General features: G+C 43.0%; 1 protein-coding gene across 4 annotated transcripts in view; it reads right to left on the reverse strand.

Moving 5' to 3' along the window:
• Nucleotides 1-19,914, reverse strand: part of SPOCD1 (SPOC domain containing 1) — a 75,821-nt gene that overhangs the window by 10,106 nt on the left and 45,801 nt on the right. For all 4 annotated transcript variants that reach the window (XR_011363202.1, XM_069971326.1, XM_069971327.1 and 1 more), the window contains 3 exons: nucleotides 14,231-14,360; nucleotides 13,405-13,543; nucleotides 8,527-8,616 (listed from right to left, as the gene is read on the reverse strand). Coding sequence is in view for 3 of the 4 variants with exons in the window: in XM_069971326.1 (XP_069827427.1) it covers nucleotides 8,527-8,616; nucleotides 13,405-13,543; nucleotides 14,231-14,360 (359 nt within the window). In the remaining variant the exon portion in view is untranslated. The remainder of the gene's footprint in view (nucleotides 1-8,526; nucleotides 8,617-13,404; nucleotides 13,544-14,230; nucleotides 14,361-19,914) is intronic.

Below are 19,914 nucleotides of genomic sequence, written 5' to 3' on the forward strand. Positions count from 1 at the left end.
CGGTGCCCTTTTGTGTGGGCCTCCAGAGGGTGGCAGCATGACATATAGGCTGTGGCCTCTGCTTCCATGCAGTGGGATTGGAAGAGTGAAAAAAAAGAAAGTGTACTTTTTTTTTTTTTTTTACCTGAGGATAGTCAGCAGAAAGGAAGCACTGGCCCTCTGGTGGTCCATTTAATGTCCAATTATCAGCAATAGAGTAAAGAAGCTTTTTAGAACCTGCAAACAAATTTTTACTATGTGTATGTTCTATTCTCCAATCAGTTAGATACACAAAGCCACATTATGCCGAAGCAAGTAGGAGAAGGATTCTTGGAAAACGTGACCATTGGCTGTATCCATGTTTTTCTGGCAGCCCTATGTCGGCATCCACCTTCTACAGCCGCTGGGGGGCAAATGCAGAGCATTCGGGTTCAGAGGACGTTACCGAACACAAACAGTTCAGCAAGGCCGCTCAACATTACCAAACAGCATTAAGCAGCTTGATAAATGGCTACGTAAAAAAGCAAACAATTCATAGTAGTGGACATTCCGTGCAATGTCACTAATAAGACAAAAAGCTGAGTTTACAAAATTCCATCTTGAAGACTCTGCATAGGTGTATTAAAATGGTGAAAGAATATTAGTAACAGTTTACCATGCCATATACACAGTATGACAAACAGGGCCTGCTCACACTACGGAATCGGCACAGAGATTCCGCTCCGAACCCCCTCCCGCGGAGACATGCAAGGCCTCCCACTGAAAGAGACAGCAGGTGGGACTCGGCCCTTTAGGGTATGTGCACACTGAGGAATAGGGTATGTGCACACTGAGGAATTCTCGAGGAATTGAAGCAGAAAGTTTTCAGGCAGAATTCAAGCAGAATTTAAGCCCCCATTGACTTCTATAGGATTCCTCTAGCAGATCTACAGCAGAAAATTCTGCTTGGAAATTCTGCAGTGTGAACAACAGAGCAGAAAACCCATTGAACACAATGGTACTTTGCTCTGTACATATTTTATAGGAGGAATTTCAAGCTGAAATTCCTCTTCAATTCCTCACCTAATTTCTCGCCTTTTCCTCAGTGTGCACATACCCTTCTATAGGATTCCTCTAGCAGATTCTGCCAAAAGAAGTGACATGTTACTTCTTGGGGTATGTGCATACTGAGGAAAAGGCGAGGAATTAGGTGAGGAATTGAAGCTTGAAATTCCTCCCATAAAATATGTACAGAGCAAATTCCCATTGTGTTCAATGGGTTTTCTGCTCTGTTGTTCACACTGCAGAATTTCCCAGCAGAATTTTCTGCCATAGATCTGCTAGAGGAATCTTATAGAAGTTCATGGCGGGCTTAAATTCTGCTTGAATTCTGCCTGAAAACTTTCTGCTTCAATTCCTCGAGAATTGCTCAGTGTGCACATACCCCTAGGGAGAAAGCAGATCTGCGGCAGAAAATTCTGCTCTGTACATTTACTAGAGATGAGCAAACCTTGAGCATGCTGGGGTTCGTCTAAACCCAAGTGTGCGGCATTTGATTACCGGTGGCTAAAGAAGTTGGATGTAGCCCTAAGGCTGCCTGGAAATATGAATATAATCATAGGCCATAGGCTGCATCCATGTTTCCCAGGACTCCCTAGGGCTGGAACCTACTTCTTCAGCCACCAGTAATCAATTTCCTTCCTGAACCTGGCTGAACCTGGGAATGCTCGAGGTTCGCTCATCTCCAATGTTTACCCATTCTGTTTTTACAGATCTGAATATATGTTTTTTCAACTGCTAAAGAACTAAAAAAACGAATGTTTATCCACTCTTGATGATACGGAAAGGAAGTAATTGAAGATGATTGCATGGGTTGTAGGCTCAACATAGTAGCTCAATATCCAAGCTCCAGGCTTGCGGCACTGTGTTTTTATATAGCCGTGTAATCCTTCAATGACACCTCAATAGCCTTATATTCCACAGCAGGAGGTACATTTTCCAATGTGTTAAACGCTTAATTTAAAGGGAAATTATCATTTATAGATGAATAGTTCCTCTGATAACATTGCCCAATATCTTGTCTCCAAAAATATCTTCACACAAAGATAAAATTACCCTTTCATGATCACACACGCAGCGAGGGCCTTGAGCATTCAGCCATTGATAATCTACACAGCCAATGCGCTAAAGATCAGATAACTTTGTGATTTCAACATGAAGGCTGCAAGTATACACTACAAATGAGGCATGGAGGGAAGATAAATAAGAAATGTTTATGCCAAGAAAGATAAAAAAAAAAAAAAGGGAAACAACAAGACTATGAATCAGTTTGTTCTTTTATCAACACAACACAATCCATTGTAAGAGCTCTCTATTTACGGTAATACAGACCTTATTAGACTCCGTATTGTTTCGGTAGGCAGTTCAAATTGTGGGAAAATGTTCATACTGTCCAAATCAAAAAACCTCGAAAAAGCCAATAAACTCCATTAAACCCTTTCAGGACCGGGCAAAAAAATAGCCTTAAAGGGGTAATCCGGCAAAACTAAATTATTTCAAGTCAACTGGTTTCAGAAAGTTATTTAGATTTGTAATTTACTTATTTTTAAAAATGTCAAGTCTTCCAGTATTTATCAGCTGCTCTATGTTCCGCAGGAAGTGTTTTTTTCTTTTCAGTCTGACACAGTGCTCTCTGCTGCCACCTCTGTCTTAGACAGGAACTGTCCAGAGCAGGAGAGATTTTCTATTGGGATTTGCTACAGATCTGGACAGTTCCTGACATGGACAGAGGTGGCAGCAGAGAGCACTGTGTCAGACTGAAAAGAAACCACCACTTCCTGCAAGGCATACAGCAGCTGGTAAGTATGGAAAGACTTGAGATTTTTAATAGAAGTAAATTACAAATCTATATAACTTTCTGAAACCAGTTGGTTTGAAAAAATTTTTGTTTGCCAGAGTATGCCTTTAAGGTCTTTGGGGGACATGTGGCGTATCTTTGTTTTTCGGCGGAAAGTGACGATTTGCAAATATTTTATTTGCAAAATGGCCGTTTTGCTAACAAAATATTCGTAAATCTGCACTTTCTGCCTCGTACGCCAGGGGGGCGGGGAGGAGGTGTGGAGGGGGCAGAACGGGGGCGCGGACTCAGAGTCCGTGCGATCTACCATTGCTTAGTGTTAAAGATACGCAGGAAACCTACTCCAGCTCTCAGCTGGCGTAGGTTTTCTGCCGAGCGCACCGGCGCGCACAGGATTTATGTAGGGGCAGTCCGCCTCTACATAAATCTCCGTAGTGCCAGAGATGCGGGGACATTTTTAAGTCCGGCGTAAAAAACGTCGGACTTAATAAATGTCCCCCTTTATGTGGAAGTCCCCCAGGGGGACTTCAAGTTAAAGTACAAGTAAAAAATGTTTTTCATTAATGAAAAAAAAATCCCAACCCGTAATAAAAGTTTATATCCCTCCCCTTTTCCCATTTTATAACTAAAATTAAATAAATAAACATGTTTGCTGTCGCCACGTGCGGAATCCCCCAAACTATTTAATGCAAACTTTGATTTAAATGGATTAATGGAGGAAAGGAAGCGCAAAATAACTACCGTGTTTGACTTAGCAAGCACCGGCAATCCCGAGTGCAAAAGCCTGTTCCACAAATGGGAAAAACTCCGATCACAGGAGTTGCGTCTATGGTGGGATCTGAATACGCTCAATACCTATGCGGAAAAAAATATGATCCCCAGAGGTTTACGAATATACAAGAGTCCCAGTGCAAACATATCGGAGGACTTCCAAAAAGAATGGATGGAAGCCATTAATGATTTTTCATTTCGCCTGATAAAAATAATCACGAAACATGAACAAATAAAATTGGAGGATCTAAAAACACAGCTTGAATCCACTAAAGTTGAACTGCAAACCTTTTCCAACACATTGGAATATGATCAGCTCAATAAAATAACAAAAAATCGCATCCAAGAACTAGAGGAATACATCTTAAGCGTTAAGAAACGCAAATTCCAGAGAGACAATAATGATTACACTTATGATCAAGTTTACACCTGGAAAAACAACAGACGGCAAACACCTAAATCTATCCTAAAAAAAGCAAATAAAGAACAAACACATCAAGATAACACAGCACACGTTAGTTTCTCTTCTATGGACTTGGACACAACTGATTACACGGACTCGGAATCAGGACTAGATTCTAATCAGGAACATCATAATAAGCCTAAGAAAAATCACAAATACACTAATTCTAAAAAGTACAAACAAGAGGGTGCACGTGGGACTACAACAACTAACAAGCAACCTCCAAAAAATGGGTACGACGTGCGGGACGAAAGCATAGAAAAAGAAAGCCGATATCCCGCACGGAACAGGCGATACAACAAAAAGTACTAAGCCCAAAAACTGATAACATAGAAAAATCTATAACAAATAAGTCTATAACATCAGAAAGTATAATTAACCTATCCTCTTTTCCTCTGGAACCGAATCACGTAAAAATTTTATCAAAAGGACTTACCTTTGTTCCATCACAAAAATTCGAGGTTTTTAAAACCTTGATGGATGTCAATAAGTTTGCACGACTGCTCACACTGAAACGTCATTTCTATGACTCATGTCAAGGGCATTCCAACATTCTTCACTCTAACTCTCCTGTCTCATATGAAAATGAATTCATCAATTTATTATTCTCAGAACAAGTCAATCTAACGCAATTAATGGACTTGGAATATGAAGGTAAACTGGAGAAAGAAAGGGAATTGCACAGTGTACACATCCACACCTCTAATCCCACATACTATCCTCTGAAGTCCCGGGTAACTGCGTTAGATGTATTCCAACATGCCATGGAAAGAGATCTTAAAAATCTGTATACGAAATCCGGTGTGAACAGTCATCAACCGAACACAACATGGTCAGAAAGGCAAGCCATTAAAGAATTACAAGCAAATAAAGATATAGTCATTAAAATGGCGGACAAGGGGGGAAAAATTGTAGTCATGGACTCTCGAACATATGAAGAAACGGCATACACCATTCTGAATGATATGTCTACTTACAAGAGACTTTCCCATGACCCTACTGTTGACTTCCTGGTCAGTCTCAGAAATCTTGTACAAGAGGGTGTTGCCCTGGGCATTTTGGATGAGAAACAAGCGGATTACCTTATACCGTCCCACCCCACTCTATCCATATTTTATGGACTTCCAAAAGTTCATAAGGGGATACTCCCTCCACCATTACGTCCCATAATATGGGGGGTGGGCTCGCTCAATGAGCGAATATGTGAATGGGTTGATAAGCTCCTACAACCCTTGGTGACACGCGTGCCAGGCTATTTAAAAGACTCAGGGTCTGTACACACAGCTTTTAAGAATTTCACATGGTCACAGAGCTGTACTTGGTTGACCTGTGACGTGACAGCCCTGTATTCTTCGATCCCTCATGACCTTGCAATAACTGCCCTGGCCTACCACTTATACAGGTACAGTGACTATTCTAACGAATTGAAAGAATACATTATTGATGTTACTGTGTACCTATTGAAACACAATTTTTTTGTATTCAATGAAGAATTTTTCTTACAGGTTAGGGGAGCCGTCTATACATGGCGTGGTGGGAAGCCACACACATCTTTTGCCCTACCAACCCATTTCTCAAATGTATAAAATGGTATGGGCGCTATATAGATGATCTCTTACTGGTCTGGGAGGGGGATTCTACAGACATTGTCAGATTAATTGAATATATCAATAATAATAACTTGAATCTCTCCTTTACACACCATCATCACCCAACTAACATGGCATTTTTGGACATAAATCTCATAACGTCCACATCAGGTACCGGCGTGTGTACATCCATACACAGGAAACCCACAGCCGGTAACACTATATTACATGCATCCAGTCAACATCCTCAACACACGATCCAAGCAATACCAGTCGGTGAGCTCACTCGTGTAAAACGCATTTGCTCTGATGCAGCAGAATATAGCACTCAGTGCGAATTGGCATCAGAGCGATTGCGTGCCCGGGGCTACACCAAGAATTATCTCACAAGAGCTAGGAGGATTGTGGATAACAAATGCAGGAGTACTTTGTTACACGGCCGTGTGAACAATACCCCTGCTAATATAGATAAAAAAGAATCCCATCCTCTCACCTTTTCTACTATCTATTCCCCGGAGTATCCTGAAATTGTAAACATATTAAACAAAAATTTATCCATTTTAAGACAAGATGATACTCTGGCGGAAATATTAGAGCAAGGCCACAGATGTGTAGCACGCAAAGGTAAATCCCTGGGGGATATTTTATCTCCAAGCATGTATCAGGCTCCCAACACAAGTAATAGTAACAACATTAAGGGTAATTTCAGGTGTGGTCTCAGTCGTTGCCAGGTATGTGTTCACACTGACACCAAAAAACGCTACACTGACAGCACAAACATTAAATCTTATGAGATCACTAATTTCATTAACTGTGAAAGCAATCATGTTATTTATATCATTGAATGCAACCAGTGTGATCTCAAATACGTCGGTTGCACCATCAGAAAATTAAAAAACCGCATCAGTGAGCACATCGCTGGCATACGAAAAGGCAACACTATCAATTCATCCGGAGCAGTAAAACACTTCCCTGAGGTACACAGTGGCAGTTTAGATACATTTGGGTTCTATGGCATAATTAAAATCAGCAAGCCACATAGAGGAGGAGATTGGCGCAAGATCCTGCTACATAAAGAAGCCGAAACTATCTTCCGCCTAGATACACGCAGACCTAGGGGGATGAACTACAAAAATGACTTGTTATTTCATTACTTATAAAAAAAATTTAATTACCCCCAGGTATAGTTGTTCTGCTATCCTACGTGCATCAGATATTCCAGATCCTCAAGGGTTAACATATTCTGTTTGCCCCAGGATCCACCCCCATGTATTATGACGTGGCTTCCACAGAATTGTATGCCATATGTTTTTAACCAACCTTTTGCTCACAAGCAGTTAGACCATGATTAAGCGCAGTCGCGTGAAACGCGTTGGTCTGCCTAGTGACATCTGATTTTAATGCATATTTATTAAAAGTTAAGTTTTAGCCTCACGTCTGGAGTGCCAGAATCCACCACTTTTCCTGTCAAACTATTTAATGATCGCATTCCTGATCTTGTGCGTTGAACGGCGTAAGCAAAAAAATGTTGAAATGCACAACTGAGGATTTTTTTGTCACATCAAATCCATAAAAATGGCAATAAAAAGTGATTAAAAGTTGCATATATGCAAGCGAGGTACCGATAGAAAGTACAGATTACAGCAGGAAAAAATGACACCTCAAACAGACCAAAATATAAAAGCGTTTTGAGAATGGTCATAGAGCAATTTTAAGAATTTTTTTTTTTAAAGATTTTTTATTTTTTAAATGCCATCAGATAAAATAAGTCATATAAGTGGCATATCATTGTAATCACTGACTTGAGGAACATAAAAAACGTATCAGTTTTAACACAGGGTGAACGTCATAAACACGAAACCCCATGAAATGAAAATAAATAGCTTTTATGGAAAAATTAATTCTGTCATTGCAAAGTACAATAGGTGTCACGAAAAATAAGAGATTATATGGGTCCGTAGGTAAAAAAACAAAAAGGCAAGCACTATGGTCTTTTAAACATGAGGAGGGCAAAACAAAAGTGCAAAAATGAAAAGTAGCCCAGGAGGGAAGGGGTTAAAGCAAAGCATCCTGCTCTCATACAGACAGATCACTGACCTTCCTCCATGTCTGGTGACTGATGAATGAATGTGTAGTATGAGAAATGTTATGAAGTGTCCTTCTATGCCTGCCACTTTCTAGAATAATCGTAGTGATGAGAGGCTGCCTAAAATCCAGGTACAATATCAGTGATGTTACTTTAAAGTGTCACTGTCGTTTAATTTTTTTTTTGCAGAAATCAATAGTACAGGCGATTTTAAGAAACTTTGTAATTGAGTTTATTAGCTTAAAAATGCATTTTTATCATGAAAAAGGAGTGTGAAGCTCTCCCCCCTGTCTTCATGGTTCTCTTATGGAGAGGAGAGGGGTTGAGGGAGATGAGGCACCAAAACAGGACAACAAAGACCTCTCTGACCTCTGAATACTGGCTTTCACACAGGTCCTGCTGTGTAATCCTTTATCCTCTGCTGGCGATTAATCTCTCACCTCCCCTTCCTCTCTCCATAGGTTACACAGGGCTCGAATGATGTAAAAGAGTCGAGATTTCCTGATAATGAGCAGTGGATGAGAGAGAGGGGGGGGGACCTGGGGAAAGTCTTTTTGAATGCAGACAATGTTTGCCTAATAAACCCAATTACAAAGTTTCTTTAAATCGCCTGTACTATTGATTTCTGCAAAAAAAAATAAAAAATACGACAGTGACACCTTAACTATTTTTTACTAAAAATTTAAAATTAAGTCCTGACATACGCAGAAATCGTGATACTCGCCTTTTTCTGTAAATATGGTGGAAAACTGATATAAACACACACAGAGTGATTCTAGTAATCTGCTGAGCAGCCCGGTACCTTAGTGGAGGCAGGCCAGATGAGATCCACATATTCCCAGACTGATTCCTGAGTGATGAAACCTCTGCTTGTGATCAGCTTTGGTAAGTTCTGTATAAAGTAAATAAAAATAAATAAAAGATGAAACATAGACATAATTATGAAAGGATGAAGCCAATGGTGGATCAATCCTAATACATAAGCTTAGTCTACTCGTAGTATCATCTAGGAGAGTAGCAAGCATTCTGACCCTATAGATGTTTTAATTAATTTAACCCTTTGAGGACCAGGCCCAAAATTACCCAGTGGACCGCGCAAATTTTGATCTTAGTGTTTTTGTTTTTCCCTCCCCCCCTTCTAAGAGCTCTAGCACTTTCAGTTTTCTATCTACAGGCCATGTAAGGGCTTGTTTTTTACAGGAATAGTTGTACTTTGTAATGGCGTCTTTCATTTTACCATAACATGTATGATGGAATTCCAAATATATTATTTATGAAGATATAAATTGGTGAAACCGTAAAAAAAGAATGCAATTTGGGGGGTTCCTGTGTCTACGTAATGCACTATATGGTAAAAGCGACATGATACCACTATTCTATAGGTCAGTCCAAACACAACCATATGCAGGTTACACAGATTCTCTAATGTTATATATATTTTTTTAATGAAATCCTTTTTTTTGGCAATTAATTATTAATAACATGGGCCTATCGTGATGCTTAAAACTGTTTTATTTTTTCACCTACGGGGCTGTATGTGGTGTCATTTTTTCCGCCATGATCTCTAGTTCTTATTAATATTAAATTTGTGATGATCGGACATTTTGATCACTTTTTATAAAAAAATTTTTATATATAATGTAACATAAAATCGGTAATCCGCGCACTTTTTTCTCTCTTTTTTTCGTGTACGCCGTTCACCGTTAGTGATGACGCTTGTTATATTTTAATAGATTGGACAATTACGCACGCTATGGTATAGTATATGTTTATTTATTTTTATATGTTTTATTTATATAATGGGAAAGGGGGGTGATTTAAACTTTTATTAGGGGGGGGGGCTTTGGGGTAGTGTATTAGTGATTTTTACTTTTTTTTTTACACACATTTAAAGTCCCTTTGGGGGACTATTACATTCACTAGTTTGATTACACACACTGATCATTGCTATGCCATAGGCTGTGCAGGCTCAGTGAGCAAATCGCCGATCGGACCACACAGAGGCAGCTGAGAGACCTCCGGCGGTCTGTTTTAAAGATCGGGACACCCGCAGCGCGCTTCATAGCAGGAGAAACACCCAGGACGTATAGTTACGCCCTGGGTCGCCTGGTGACAGACTTCCATGGCGTAACTGTATGTCCAGGGTCGTCTAGGGGTTAAAGGGACTGAACAAATGTTCTTTTTCTTTCAAATCAACTGGTGCGATAAAGTGCCAGAATTTGTAATTTACTTCTATTAAAAAATCTCAAGTCTTCCAGTACTTATCAGCTGCTGTACTACGAGAAGTGGTTTATTCTCTCCAGTCTGGAGAGCAGGATAGGTTTTCTAAGGGGATTTGCTCCTGCTCTGGACAGTTCCTGACACAGACAGAGGTGGCAGCAGAGAGGACTGTGTCAGACTGGAAAGAAAACACAACTTCCTGTAGAACATACAGCAGCTGATAAGTACTGGAAGACTGGAGATTTTTTTTTTTTATAGAAGTAAATTACAAATTGGCGAACAATCCCTTTAATGTACATTAGATGGTGTTGAGTAAAACTTTTTACATTATCCAGTTATTCCATTTCAGTACCTAGTATGCTGTACCCAACTGGTAAAACACCCTGTAAACTGTTCTGCGGAATCAAAGAAAATTCACATACATTTTAGTTACATGAAATACTGATTGCATCGACTCTTGAGAGTGGTACTCCTTACAAGTTCAATATCTGCTGCCCAGGCACACGGAAGGCTCCGAAGTGAATGAGCACCATACAAAATTCACAAGGTGATGTGAAGAGCAAGCGAGCGCCGACCTGTCAGGTAACCTCTCGCTTGCTCCTCGTTCCCCCGCCCGCTGCTGGCGCTAATACATGCGCTGACAGTGAGAAGGAGCGGGTAAGAGCTGGGGGGGGGCACGGTGGGGCTGCTTGGGTGATTGTCAGATCGTCCGGGCAGCCCATAGGAGATAGTGGCGGTCTGTTCCTATTACACGGAGTGACGGCAGCAGATCGTTAACAGGTTGATCGTTGGCGTTTCAGCCAGTTGAATGACAACGATCAGCCGACATTGTGCATGTCAGCTGATCGTTGGCTTCTATTACACAAAGCGATTATTAGCTGTAATGGTTGGTATCAGCCAAATACGGCCAATTATCAATTCGTGTAATAGGGCCTTTAGAATTCTCCTTATCTCCGTTCATCCCAGGCATGTTTACATTTACCTACCCCATCTGTCAGGTTCAGGGTGCTAGTATGGCTGCATACTGTTAAAGTGTCACTGTTGTTTTAAAAAACTTTTGACATTGATGTAAAAAGCTTTGATCGTGCCGGGTCTGAGTGCTCTGTGCCTGTGAAAGAGTTGGGTTCCATAGACTTACATTAGGAGCCAGCCCCACTTAAAGTGACACTGTCACCCCCTATTTGCATTTTGACTGCTCTCCACAGGTGTAAAGGGTAAATGTTACAGCTTTCATTACTTATTTTATATCACACCTCATGGTGCTTGTTCTGGTAAAAAGTCATTTTTATTACCTGTGGATTGGTATATGTGGGCGGGGCCTCGCTGCCTTTGTGCCACATCGCTCCGCCCCTAGCTCCACTTAGCCCCACCCCTATCCGCAACATCATCGTCACATAGGCCCCGTCCCCTCAGCAGCCATTGGAAGGGCCAGCCTAAAGTCTATGTGGCGATGACGTCACGGATGGGGGCGGGGCTAAGTGGCACTAGGGGTGGAGCGATGTGGCACATAGGTCGCGAGGCCCCGCCCACATATACCAATTCACAGGTGATAAAAACAACTTTTTACCAGAACAAGCACCATGAGGTGTAATATAAAATAAGTAATGAAAGCTGTAAGATTTACCCTTTACACCTGTGGAGAGCAGTCAAAATGCAAATAGGGGGTGACAGTGTCACTTTAAGACAATCATCTCCTGGCTCGTTCTCACTATCAGTATGGGTCTGAACACTCAGGCCTGGGCCAATCAAAACTTTTGACATGTCTCTATGTATGTCATGGCAAGCAAAGAGGTTAAAGGGTTGGTGTCACAAAGCAAAGAATGTACAATCAGATGTATACAACATACATAAATGAAAAGGAGGACAAATACGCTGTTTTTAGTAAAGAAGCTTCCATCACTGTACCATTTTTCTTCCTTATGCATCTGATTACTTCCTGGTTTCCTCCCTGAACTGTGACCCTGTTGTTGCCATGCAACAGTGCAGACACTTTCCCACAATCCTGCTTGCTTGAATGTGAAGGGAAAACCAACTACCAGTACTAATGGGACAGACCATGTGACTGTGATTGACCTGAGCATGATTGACCCAAAAAAGTGGATGCCTGGCGGGCCTCAGCCAAGGCCAACAGGTTATCAAACTAAACAGCACATGGGGGGATTGGTGACTTTATATCTATCAAACTATACATAGAAATTCTTGTACATTTAAAATATCTTTAATTTAACACCATACATAAGAATCAACCTCGTGACATCTCCCCTTTAAATTGTTCTTCTTACAGGGAATCAAAAGAGCCCCAGGCTAGAGGCAGAAGCAGTTTTAATAAATGATTTCACTTGAAAAATTCTTCCATTTTGTGTGATGTTATAGAAATACAATATTTTATCCATTGACAACCCCTTTAATTCTTGCATAAATCTATGACAAGGAGGTGTTATACAGTTTATTCTAGTATAATACAACCAGACATATGGCAGCAATCAGAATGTAAGATAACATCAAGACAGACACTTAAAGCAAGGTTTTAGATGGTACTCCTAGTAAGTAGGTTAGAGGACCTAGGGGAATGCTTATTCCGAGTGTATAGTTTTCCTTCAAGGCTTCTATAAACACACATATAACTCAACAGATAATTAGCTTTTGTGTCTTCCAGTCTATAGTCACAGAACGATTATGTGCAACCAAAAAAATCGGTGCTTTCGGAATAGGTTGGCAACTGTAAATGGCAATCAGACTAACTTTCTAAGCAGTCAACACAAGTGCAAAAAAAAAAACTTCCGAGAAAAAATACATGGCATAAAAGATGGCAGCACTGAGGGAAATGCAGCATTTTCATTGGAACAAGGGAAAATCTATAAATCAATTGCAGACTTTACAAAGCAATAAACAAAGCTGACGAACCATTGAACAAGGAAGGACTCCAGAGAGGAACGAGGAAAATAAGTTGTGTCTATCAAGAGAGTAATAAAAGTTGTTGGTTTTTTTTTTTTCATATGGCAGGTGACAAACCTTTCCCAAGTGTTACGACACACTTACTTAGAAAAATCGAGGTGATAGATTTCTAGCAGATTAAGTGTACTCGACAACGTGAAGGGCGATCTATCTAATGGCGTAAAATAAAATTAGGCCTGAGAGTTTTTATTGTTATTTATGACTGCGCGTGTTTTATGACTTTATGACAGATCGATGGTTTTTTAAAATCAATTGTAGATAATTACTGTATTGTAATAAAGGTAATTGATCGTCTGCAGGAGCCCGGTGTGACAACAGAGATATACTGAAAAGCAATTAGAGCTATGAAATAGCGCAGATGGAAAACTTACAAAAAAAATTATCTGGAAAAAATCCAAAACTCCGCATTAAAATTCAGCTGCTATTTTATTTTACGTCTGACCGTTAAATAGTGAACGTTATGCTGTAAGATTAGGGAATTTATTATGCTGAGGTCAACACTAACCTGGCAAAGGTGGTCGCTATAACCAGAAACCTGGACGGCTGACACTTTGAATTGCTTAATGGCAAACATCTGAATAAAGCCTTTCCATACTGCCGATTTTGTTGAGGAGGCAAACTGACTTTTAGCTTCTGGAATATCACTGGAGAAGAAAAGCAGACACTGGGTTAGAAAACGTTAGGGCTTTTCCCATATTCCGTATAACAAGGAGCCTATGGAAGGGAAAGCCCTGTAGTGGACTCTTTTCCTGCCCGGCATCATGTATTAATATGATGCCAGGAGCGGGCAAAGTGGTTGAATGTTCGCATCAGTGTATTGAAGCAGCCGTGGCTGTGTCGTTACAGTGCCACGAAGATTCAAACACTTTTCCAGCTCCTGGCATCATATTGATACATGATGCTGGGCAGGTAAGGAGTCCACTACAGGGCTTTCCCGTCTGTGGGACCTTTGGCTGAGTTCACACTACGTTTATACAGTTCATTGTTTGCAAAAACTGATGCAATTGTGTGCTTTAGTTTTGATGTGTTTTTCTATTGACTTCCATAATTAAAAAAAAAAAAAAAAACGGATCACAAAAATACACATACACAAAAAAGGGTAAAGTACTTGTATGTTAAAAAACGGATGCATCTTGATCCTTTTATTTATAATGGACGTCAATGGAAAAATGGATGCACATGATTCCATCAGTTTTCCCATCTATTTTTTGCAAAAACGGATGAACAAAAAAAAACGGATTGCAAAAACGTAGTGTGAACCCAGCCTTATGTATACATAATATTGGAATAAGCTCTCAAGGTATTAAAATATAAAGCCAAAAATACTGTACTTTTCCACATCCTTTCCCGCCTCTGAGGTTAGCAGCTTCTCCCCATGGCTGTTTTCCTTTGAAGTTTTTGGAGAAAATTTTACATCTGTCCATTGGTTCATATCCATCGTATCTGAAGGTTTGATTTTCCCTGTGCAACAGAATAATACACTACTATTAAAAATTCTTTTCATTTGACATAACCTGAATAAAGTAGGTTGGCCTAATACTATTGTTGGACTTACAACATATAAACACAGTGTGACCCATTAACCACCAATAATTCCATTCTATGGGGTGAGTGTATTCCAAAGACAGTGGGGGTCATTTATTTTTTAAAAATAAATTTCCCTGCAGCCACGTTTGTGCATAAAACTGCATTGGAGATTCTTTTTAGAGATGAGCACAACTCGAGCATGCTCTTGTCCGATCATTCGATACTTGATTACCGGTGGCTGAGGAAGTGGGATGGAGACCTGAGGGCTACCTGAAAAAAACTGATAGAGCGTCAGACCATAGGCTGTATCCATGTTCATCTAACTTCTTCAGCCACCGGTATTCAAATGCCCAATGATCAGACTCAATTATACTGAAGTTGTGCTCATCTCTATTTCTTATATAAAAAGCTCTGTCCTAAAAACATGAGCAGGACATGGCTGCAGAGATGCTCTGGGAAATAAATAAAAGTTCTAGGGCCTATGGTGCCAATTACACTCCCAATTGATACTTACGACTCTGAAACTCCTTGGCCCGCATCCCCACCTAAGATACAGCACAGCTTGCCGTGAGACTCAATTCCTACTGCTATTAATTATGGTCTAATTTATTCATGGTCTACCTTGTATGGTTTTGCAATGTACAACTTTTTTTTATACCATCTGTACATGTTAGTTCACTTTGGTAAAAAAATTATTTTATAAAAAACAATTTAGAACACAAAGGAAAAAAATATAACTACAAAGCCAGTTTCACAAGGGTAACACAGGTGCAGTCCCAGACAGAAGGTATATTAAAGGTTTGAAGTTTTAACACTGGAGCTGGAACCCTTGGATGTCAGGAATGTGCAGGAGAAAGTATACAGGACTAAAATGTACCTCATAATCCTGGACTATAGGGTACCTGATAAAAGTTGAGTTTAAGCACCACAGCTCAGCTAGGGTAGGGCAACTACAAAAAATATGTAAGAGTGAGCCCTTGTCCCCGCACTTTCCCCAGCACATTGGTGAGACTTCAGGAAGGTACATAACAGCATCGGTGTAGGAACACAATAGCACCGGTAAAGCACCATATACCCCATCTCCTGGGGGAATGAGTAAACCCATGAGACCTGAGCTGCAGATATAGAGAAGTCTAGGTCACCTTCCCAGGCAGATAGGTAAGGAGGGCTAGGTTTCTCCGGTGGGGAGTCCAACATGGCGTAGAGAACAGAGAGTGAAACATGAAGAGGCCCAATACCCAGACAGAGTGATTCGAATGGAGTACGAGAGCATGCAAAGGAGGAAGGGGGAGGGAGAGTGGGGAAAAAAGTAATGAAGCTGTAGAGCTCTCCAAAACCACAAGAGCAGGGATCCAATAGTTTCTTAAGGAATAAGGAGAAAGTCAAGAAGAGGCTTGGAGAAATGTCCTAGTTCTAAAGTTGCCCTCCTTAGAGTACCAATAAAATATGGGGTCCTCCAATCCAGGGGGGAAGGACGGGTTACATAAAACAGGGGACAGTGGAGAGGGGTGTGGGGCTATGAATCCGTAGGAGAGGTATTTGTGACAGTCTGGTGAGAGCCTGCATGCTGGGCCAAGGAGGGAAACCAAAAGGGAGATTGGAGAGAGGGCAGCCTCCATCTGTACCCAAAGTTTAGTTGGAGCATGTCTCACATGTTTGGTGAGGAGAGTTGCCAGAAAAAGGATATCGGTATGCACATTCATCTAAAAGATGGAGTAATGGTTGAACCAGGAAAACACACCCCTTCGTCACCTCTGCAAGTCCTCTGTGATAGCTTTGAGCACTCCAAGGTAGGTTAGGGATCTCTGTGCCTACTCAAAAGAAAAGGAGGATTGGAGTGCTTGGGCTATGGAAGGAGGAGGGATATATTCAAGGGATTTGGTTTTTGAAGGTTTAGCTTATAGTTGGCTAGAGTTCGCAAAGTCTGTTGGGTAAGGAGGCAGTCTGGTTAGTGAGAGAGAAGAGGAGGTCGTCTGCATATGCAACAACCTTGTGGGCCTGGACCCTTATTGCAGACACCAGGAATATGAGTTTTTATCGGACATGGAGGAAAGGCTTGGGGATAAGGATAAAGAGAAGGAGAATGGCGTAGAAAGGAGACCATTGATCGAGACCTGTACTGAAGGGTGAAAATACAAGGAACCGATGCAAGCCACCATGTTGGGACCCAGGACCCAGACCAAGAAAACAGAGTAAGGTCGTAAGAAAAGGCCAGGCTACTCTGTCAAAGGCCTTTTTGGCATCAGTGAAGAGCAGCATGGTTGGGAGAGAGACACTAGTGACATCATGGATGATATTGATTGCTCCGGTCGTATTATCCTGTGCCTCAAGAGAGGGCATAAAGAATGACATCATGTAGGAAGGGGGTCAGGCGGGAAGATCTACATTCAAGGTCAAAGTTCAGGAGGGAAATGGGGCAGCAGTTCTTACATAGAGATTTGTCCTTACCACCCTTGGGAATGACTGTAATGTGGGAGTCATAAGGGGGATGGGAACCTCCAGGGAGGGAGTTAAATTCCAGAAAGGAAATGATTACAAACAAGGGGAACAAATATCTTACAGTAGGGCAGGGTAAGGCTATCAGGGCTAAAGGCCTTGCCTGAGGGGGAGACTTTATTGGCCCAATCCCATTCCCATGGGGCCTCTAACAAAGAGACTTGCTTCTTCTGGGGGTGAGGGGTGAGGGGAGACTGGAGCCTTTAATGTATAAGGGCCCTATTCCACAGTAACGATAATCGGCCGGATCGGCCCCATTTGGCCCGATTCGGCCAAAAATCGTTCTGTGAAATAGAGAGAACGATCAGCCGATGATCATGTCATCGGCTGATCGTTCATTTAGGGCAGGGGTGGGGAACCTCCGGCCCGCGGGCCGCATCCGGCCCCTGAGACCTCCCGATGCGGCCCGCAGCTCCCCTGTGATGCGCGCCGCTCTGGAGGAGGAAGGAGCCGGCATACACAGCATCCTCCGGTGTCTGTGACAGCTGCCGGATACAGGAGGATGCTGTCTATGCGGGCTTCTTCCCCAGCAGAGCGGCGCGTGTCTTCAGTCTCCTGCGGGCCGCGCGATGACGTCATTTCATCGCGCGCCGCCTGCAGGAGAAGACCGGCACAGAGGACCTAGGACAGAAGAGGACATGGGCAGCGTGGGAGCGGAGGTAAGGTGAGTAGGATGTTTATTTTTTTTATTTGGGGGTTAACTAGGCCACCAGGGACATGCCTGATGGGGGTTAACTAGGCCACCAGGGACATGCCTGATGGGGGTTAACTAGGCCACCAGGGACATGCCTGATGGGGGTTAACTAGGCCACCAGGGACATGCCTGATGGGGGTTAACTAGGCCACCAGGGACATGCCTGATGGGGGTTAACTAGGCCACCAGGGACATGCCTGATGGGGGTTAACTAGGCCACCAGGGACATGCCTGATGGGGGTTAACTAGGCCACCAGGGAAATGCCTGATGGGGGTTAACAAGGCCACCAGGGACATGCCTGATGGGGGTTAACTAGGCCACCAGGGACATGCCTGATGGGGGTTAACTAGGCCACCAGGGATATGCCTGATGGAGGGTTAACTAGGCCACCAGGGACATGCCTGATGGGGGTTAACTAGGCCACCAGGGACATGCCTGATGGGGGTTAACTAGGCCACCAGGGACATGCCTGATGGGGGTTAACTAGGCCTACCAGAGGCATCACTGGGGGGGGTTAACTAGGCCACCAGGGACATGCCTGATGGGGGTTAACTAGGCCACCAGGGATATGCCTGATGGAGGGTTAAATAGGCCACCAGGGACATGCCTGATGGGGGTTAACTAGGCCACCAGGGACATGCCTGATGGGGGTTAACTAGGCCACCAGGGACATGCCTGATGGGGGTTAACTAGGCCACCAGGGACATGCCTGATGGGGGTTAACTAGGCCACCAGGGACATGCCTGATGGGGGTTAACTAGGCCACCAGGGACATGCCTGATGGGGGTTAACTAGGCCACCAGGGACATGCCTGATGGGGGTTAACTAGGCCACCAGGGACATGCCTGATGGGGGTTAACTAGGCCACCAGGGACATGCCTGATGGGGGTTAACTAGGCCACCAGGGACATGCCTGATGGGGGTTAACTAGGCCACCAGGGACATGCCTGATGGGGGTTAACTAGGCCACCAGGGACATGCCTGATGGGGGTTAACTAGGCCACCAGGGAAATGCCTGATGGGGGTTAACTAGGCCACCAGGGACATGCCTGATGGGGGTTAACTAGGCCACCAGGGACATGCCTGATGGGGGTTAACTAGGCCACCAGGGATATGCCTGATGGAGGGTTAAATAGGCCACCAGGGACATGCCTGATGGGGGTTAACTAGGCCACCAGGGACATGCCTGATGGGGGTTAACTAGGCCACCAGGGACATGCCTGATGGGGGTTAACTAGGCCACCTGGGACATGACTGATGGGGGTTAACTAGGCCTACCAGAGGCATCACTGGGGGGGGTTAACTAGGCTACCAGGGACATGACTTGGGGGTTAACTAGACTACAAGGGGCATCACTGGGGGGGTTAACTACAATAGCAGGGGCATCACTGGGGGTTAACTACAATAGCAGGGGCACTAGGGGAACAATACTTTGCCTTGCCCCGGGTGCTGCAAACCCACGCTACTAACTGCCGCGCATGGTATGCGGCCCTCGAATGATTTTATTAATGCCTGACCGGCCCTTGACATGGAAAAGGTTCCCCACCCCTGATTTAGGGCCAGACCTAAAATCATCGTTCCCCCACCGCACATTGCTACGGTTGATTAGCGGTGTGCGGCGGGCGACCGACGATTTGAAAAGCAGCAGCATCATACATTACCTGTCCAGGCTTCTTCTCCGCGCTGTCTTCATCCCCGGGTCCCGCACGCTCTATCTTCAGAATGGTCGGTCAGCTGACGGAGCGCTAAGCCAATCTCAGCCCGGGACCGCCGCGGCCTGTGATTGGCTGAGTGTGGTCTGTCAGCTGACCGGCCATTCTGAAGATAGAGCGCACGGAACCCGGGGATGAAGACAGCGCGGAGAAAAAGCCTAAACAGGTAATGTATGATGCTGAAAGGGCTGCAAAGACATCGGTAACGATGTCCTTGCAGCCATCGCTCAACGATCATCGGGCCGTGGAATAGGCCCAGTAAACTATCTAGCAGATCGCCGCTCGTTTACATAGTTGATCGGGCCCTCCTCGGCCTGTGGAATAGGACCCTAAGGCTACAGTGGTGGTAAGGTCCTCTGAGCGGGGTAATCCTTAGTTACGATTGTTACTAAGATCGTTCACTCCTTTTGATCCCAGCAAAAAAGGAACAATGTGTGTATATATACATATATATATATATATATATATATATATATATATATATATATATATATACACACACACACATGGAAGATAAGCGAACGATTTACAATGATTTTACGGTAAGCTTAAAAGATGCGATAAACGACACACACAATTTTTAGA

Source organism: Dendropsophus ebraccatus, chromosome 5 (assembly GCF_027789765.1).
Source record: "Dendropsophus ebraccatus isolate aDenEbr1 chromosome 5, aDenEbr1.pat, whole genome shotgun sequence".
In the NCBI taxonomy this organism is placed as follows: Eukaryota; Metazoa; Chordata; class Amphibia; order Anura; family Hylidae; genus Dendropsophus; species Dendropsophus ebraccatus.